General features: G+C 47.2%; 1 protein-coding gene across 1 annotated transcript; it reads left to right on the top strand.

Annotated features, from left to right (window-relative positions):
• Window positions 1–4,822: 4,822 nt before the first annotated feature.
• On the top strand, window positions 4,823–5,150 carry LOC106632762 (diacylglycerol kinase zeta; the record flags this gene model as incomplete). The annotated part of the gene is given in 2 exon segments (XM_014331308.2): window positions 4,823–4,930; window positions 5,047–5,150. Coding segments are annotated over 2 exon segments (212 nt in total), but the record flags the coding sequence as incomplete, so codon positions are not given.
• Between the last annotated feature and the right edge of the window lie 1,347 nt (window positions 5,151–6,497).

Raw genomic sequence — 6,497 nt, 5'->3', positions numbered from 1 at the left:
AGGAGCTCAGACAGGTAAGGAGGGGCTCGGGCATTAAGTGACTTAAAAACAAAAAGTAAAAGTTTAAATTGGATCCTGTAGGAGACAGGAAGCCAGTGTAAAGAAGCTAAAACTGGGGTTATATGCTCTCTCCGTTTGGTACCAGTTAGCAGGCGAGCAGCTGCATTTTGAACCATCTGAAGACGATGGATGGTGGCCTGATCTAGACCATAATACAATGAATTGCAGTAGTCCAATCTGCAAGTAAGAAAAAGGTGAATAACACGCTCAAAGACGTTAGCCGGAAGGTATGGCTTTACCTTGGCTAGCTGTCTTAACTGAAAAAAGCAGGACTGAACTACTGCACTCACCTGCTTATTCAATTTAAAAGAACCATCAATGTAGACACCGAGGTTTTTTACATGTGTTTTACAATACGAGGAAAAGGCGCCCAGAGTGCTGTCGATATGATTAACGTTGCCAAAAATGACAACCTCAGTTTTATTTTCATTTAGCTTTAAAAAATTTAATGACAACCACTGTTTGACATCATCAAGGCAGCGTAATAAGAGCTGCGGATGGTCTGACCCTGCTTTTAAAGGTAGATAAATCTGCAAATCATCAGCAAAACAATGAAATGAAATGCTGTACCGCGAGAAGATGGAGCCCAATGGCAACAAATAGAGTGCGAACAGGGCAGGACCCAAAATAGAGCCTTGAGGTACACCGTATTTAAGAGGGGCTATTTTGGAGTTGTGGGGGCCCATATTGACATAAAAAAAACCTTTCTGACAAATAGGACCGAAACCACTGTAGGGCAGATCCTTTTAGGCCAGCATGAAATTCTAGCCGTGATAACAGGATGTCACGGTCGACCGTGTCAAAAGCTGCTGACAAGTCCAACAATAAAAGGGCAGCAGGGCTGCCAGAGTCCAGAGTTAAAAGAACATCGTTAAAAATCCTTAAAAGTGCCGTCTCAGTGCTATGTAGTGATTTAAAACCAGATTGAAGTTTTTCAGAGATCATATTAGAATCAAAGTGTGCCTGCAACTGTAGGTAGACAACTTTCTCCAAGACCTCAGATAGAAAAGGAAGCTTTGAGATAGGCCTGTAGCTGGACAGAACAGGTGGGTCCAGGTTTTGTTTTTAAGAAGAGGCTGAACTACAGCTTGTTTAAAGCATGATGGGACGCAGGGACGTATTCATTAATCTCAGGATGAAAGGCCCAACAGTATTAAAAGTGCTTTTAAGCAAGCTTGGGGGGAGACAGAGGGGCAGTGTGATGATCTTGGGTTACTAAGTTTCTTTTCTTAACGGTATAAATGAAGGGTGCTGGATTTGCGCGCTGGGACGTACGGCTTATCTACCGAACAGCATTAGAGTGAACAACACAGGAAGATGATCGGAGATGCGCAACTCTGATATTTCCGTGATGCACACATCCAGCCTGTGGGAGAGCACCAAGTCCAGTGTGTGACCTTTTTCATGCGTGGGACCAGTAACCCACTGGGTCAAGTTAAAAGAGTCAACAATATTTAAAAAGTCCTTGACCAGAAGTTTAGAGTCACAGCAGACATGGATGTTAAAATCAGTTTTCCTCAAACGCTAAAACACATTTCACAAACATGTTCCCCAGTGTCTAAACACAACCACAGCTTCCCACTGCTAAAATCAAACTTTCACACCAAAAGAGCAGCTTTCAAAAATGTAAACACATCATTACACACTACAGCAAAACAATTGAAAACACAATGCTCAGTTTGTGAGAAGGTTCTTTGTTTCATAACTGCCAATGCATATTTTTAGCAACCACACAGTAACGGCTCGTCGTAGACCTCTGCAGAGGCGTTTAGATTTGTGAGTTTCATATGAAGAGTATAAATCTATAGAAAATCCTGCATGTACGTACACTACTGTAACACGACTCAATGCAAAAAAAGAATCTATTGCACACAACAGTACTCCTGAAAACATGGTCAGGGTGTGAAGTTTTTTTATTTACGTCATTCACACCACAGTGCGGCATCATGTCGCTGAGCTGCATCGGGCCACATCACCTCATCCACATCGCAGGATACATTGTCTCTTGCCAGGCACCGCGGGAAAACGCCCTGGAATGGCGAATCCATCCTTGGAAGGCCTCCGCTGGGATGTCAGCACAGGCCAGCTCCATTGCCCTGAGGAGGTTCTCTCTTGTGTCTGTCATAAACCTTCCATCTCCACAATGAGAAGAACTCCTCTATAGGGTTCAGGAAAGGGGAGTAGGGTGGCAGACAGACGTTTAAAAAGTGGTCACTGTTGGTGGTGAACCACTCTCTGATTTGGCTTGTTCTGTGGAAGCGGACATTGTCCCAAATGATCACATAAATGTGATGTGCAGGCCCAGGATGGTGTTGTTGGCGGTCCAGGAGGATGTCTTTTAGCTCCTCTAGGAAGGTGAGGAGACGTTGGGTGTTGTAAGACCCAAGGACAGCATGCCGGTGGACAAACCCCTCCGAACCCATGGCCGCACAAAGGGTAATATTACCCCCCTCCCCGTTTGCCAGGGACCTCAGTGATGGCTCTTTGGCCAATGACGTTACGGCCTCTTTGCCTTCGTTTCTGCAGGTTGAAGCCAGCCTCATCCAGGAAGAGGTACTCATGAGGCCATCGCGTCCAACTGTAATATCCTCTGTGACAATGCACAGGTGTTCAGAACAACAGTCAATCACAGGATTGTCCAGAAGTAATGTAGGCCACTGAGCAACACAGTATGTCCACTGACTGTACTGTGAACATGTATACTTACTTGCACACACTTGTAACGCAGGTCTTTGTGTCGCGCAGAGTGGCGCTCAAAGGGAACCCTATAGACCTGTTTCATCCGTGTCTTTTGGCGCCGGAGAACTCGGTCTATTGTGGCCAAGCTGACATCGTCAGTGCTCTCAAAGTTGACATTATCAGCAATGACTTTGTCTCTGATCTGCTGGAGTCTGATGAGGTTGTTCCCACGAACCAAATCCACAATGAGGGTTTCTTGTGCCGCTGTGAATATGGCAACCCTCCCACCTCTATGTGGCTTTCTTTCAACTCTAAAGAAACATGTGTTGTCACATGTGTTACAATACAGTCTGATGTGAAACCAATAGCCTACTTTCACAGGTTTGTAAAACTGTATTGTGACAAAGAAAGTGATCGAGTACCTGTTGTGTTGTCTGAACGCCCTGATAATGGTGGCAGTGGTGACCCTACTCAGGTTTGGACGGACTCAGTCCTGCTTCAGCCTTTGTCATGACACGGTCAATGACTGCTGCTCGCATCTCGTCCGTAATGATGGTGCGAGGTTGTCTTGCTCTCCCTCCTGGACCTTCTCCTCTCCCATGTTGGCCTCCTCCTCTTCCTCGTCGGCCTCCTCCTCCTCCTCGTCGGCCTGCTCCTCTTCTTCCAGGGCCAGCTCTTCTCCCTCCTCTGCATCGACTTCCTCCTCCCCTGCCGCTGCCTTCATCCATGGTGCTCAGGCATCTTCAGCATGCTGTGCACTCTGAACTTGCTTTTATACATGTGGTCACAGCATTAGCAACAGGTGTCTTCAATTTTGAGTCGCTGTGTGTAATGAATGACGCCAGGTGTGTTCATTGTGTTCAGATCTTGCTGACTGTGGCAAGCATGTTGCATCACATGAGCTTTCATTTGAGAATATGAGCAGAGTTCTTTTGCAACTTGTGTTTTAGGAAAGATGTGTTTAGATTTATGACAGCGGAGGATTGTGTTCTGTGACTCGTGTCTTCATGTGACATGTGTTTATGGTATTGGTAAATGATGGCTAGATTTAGATGTGTTTAGACAACTGGTCATTTGGTTTAGAGCATAGGTGTCAAACTCTGGCCCGCGGGCCAAATTTGGCCCGCAGCCTAATTACATTTGGCCCGCGAAGCCATACCAAATGACTATCAGAGCTGGCCTACTGGTATTATACAGCTAATATATATATTGTTTAGTATTAAGCTTTGCTTGTTCCATATTCAGTTTTTCAGCAAAACGTGTTTGAGTCCATAAGATTCATTCTTGTATCTGGAGGAATAAATATATTTCAATAAATATTCACGTTAGCCCGCGACTTTGTTCCAGTTTTGAATTTTGGCCCACTGTGTGTTTGAGTTTGACACCCCTGCTGTAGGTCAAACTATGCACTTGCAGTACTGCCTGTATAGGTGGCGCTCTAGAGCCATTTAAACTTCCACGTCCCGAACCAATAAAATACCGACATTTTCCAGACCAGACCTGACGTGTGCGCAGAAACCCCTGAGTTGTGAACATGTGTGTGCTCTCTGAAAGGCCAGTCGTTTACTAACATTAGAAGCTGCGCAGAAACAGGCAGCGCTCCGATCAAACACTCGCAGCCTCCCTCTAAGCTCCAAGCAAACTCTTCACACACACTCGCTGTTCTAAATGCCAGAACTGCGTAAAACCAAGGACCACCGTCAATGATATAATAAAACACGAGACGTGTTTTATTTCTTGCCCTCATCACAAGTCATTCAATAGAGAGAGAGAGAGTGGGAGGGGTAGGGGAGGACGCGAGCGCTCACAGCTGATTTCCGGCAACACGTTGCGTGAGTGGACGGTGCGGGAGGGGACAGGAGGACAGCTCTCACCTGCCGCACGCAACTTTTATCGTGTGCGTCTCAAGGACAGTTACGGTCCGCGCCGGGTTAGCGTGTCACGCAGCGTGGAGGATGGGACTGTAGTTTCGTGGAAACGCGCACCAAAATAAACACAGCAGCAGCACCGGGATCAGCGACACCGTGCCGAGGACAGGAGCATTAATCCGGGTAAAAGCACGCAGGCCGCGCTGATCGCAGCGATGATGAGAGACTCGGAGCGGCCCGAGCTGGAAGACGTGGCCGAGGAGGAGGACGTGCTCGCTGGGCTGGAACACTCCAGGAGCGCACAGGAGTCCGGTGTCTCTCAGGTGTGTGCTGCTCTCCTTCCATGCTTACCGCGTACAGGAGCCGCTGCTGCAGGCTGCCGGCGCCCGTGTGAGGCAGCAAGCTTTCATCGGAAACAACAGATGTGTTTTGATTTCAGGTACCCAAACAGAAAGAGCTGAAGGGGGCTGAGCAGCAGCTGGCGGTATCCCAGATGGAGGCAGAGTTCGTGCAGCTGACCTTCAGGAAGCAGGTGTCTTACAGGTAGGAAGTCTCCAAGCAGACCGGAGGAGTGAACGTGGCAACGAAACACTGATAGTCCCCACGTTGTCTGCGTGCTGGGACTTGCTGTGGAAAGGCACAGTTACACTTTAACAGGAGGTGAATTGTTACCCACAGTGAAGTGGTCACCTGACACGCACACTGTTCCAGCTTAAGATGAGGTTATATATGCTGTAAGGTGCGAGGTAATCAGTGGTAGTGCACACTGAGTAAGAGGCTGAGGTGAGCTTAGTGATTCTCTTCCTTGCACTTTCACCACAAATCCTGATGATTATGACCATGAATGTGACCTGGTGTGTTCTCAGTATAGACGTGATGGCAGCCATCATCAGGTACATGGACTGGTTCTCATTCATAGACGCACTCTTTTCCGTGCTTTCCAACATTCACACACACTCACACTCTGAATGGCTGAACGAGACGAAACCACCAACCTTCCAATTAACAGATGACCTGTTGTGCCTCGGAGCTACAACCACCTCCAACAGATTTCCCAACTGAAACTATTAAGACAATAAAAGCATGTGCACGACTTTGCTGCATACGAAACTGGCGCATGCACCGACTGGTGTGACAGAAGAGGACACTATGGAGGCTGAAAGAAGACGATGTACAGACATAACAGGCGTGTTTACAAACTGGCTTGAAAAATTGGAGGAATCAGAAAGAGAAGCAGTGAAACTGACGAGTTGATTGGTCTGGAGAGCGCTGCTGCAGGTGACTGCTGTGCATGTATGTGCGCCTCATTCAGTCACTCAGCCTGTTCACAGCCAGAGAAAGGTGACCGTAAGGGCTCCATTAGTTTAACTCGCTGTGTTTAGGATCAATGTTCGAATCCATTTCCTGGGTTACCAGGGTGACGCCCTCTAACACAGCTAATGTGATTGGTCTCCTGAAAAGGAGCAACAAGAGCAAAGTAATAAGTGAAGCTTGTAATCTAAAATCCATTTTACCATCTGATCCTTCTGTGTTTACAGAAACAGCACCACACTGGGCTGGCACTGTAAACTGGATTGTCCTTTTTGTTTTCTCATCAATGAAAGAAATAAATGAGTCTGTTGCCTTAGAAACTGCAGTTACGATCTGTTTGTCTTTAATCTGATTATTGGTCCTCGTCTCCAGCTCTCCTGTCACTACTGCAGCTAAAAACGTGCACTTCTATTAAACGCTGAGCTGGTGTCCAGTGTTTCACTGGTGTCAGGTTGTGTTTTAGTTTTTCCACCTCCCGATCAGGCCTCGCCGACACATGCCGCTTGTACTCAGGGTCGTGTCGGGGAGGATAAACAGCAAGCGCTCCACGTGCCCGAGATGCACCGAGCAGGTCTGGGT

The sequence above is a fragment of the Haplochromis burtoni genome, unplaced genomic scaffold, assembly GCF_018398535.1.
Source record: "Haplochromis burtoni strain Fernald_Lab_line unplaced genomic scaffold, NCSU_Asbu1 Contig_1931, whole genome shotgun sequence".
Classification (NCBI taxonomy): domain Eukaryota; kingdom Metazoa; phylum Chordata; class Actinopteri; order Cichliformes; family Cichlidae; genus Haplochromis; species Haplochromis burtoni.
This window is presented reverse-complemented; position numbering and strand designations above follow the sequence as displayed.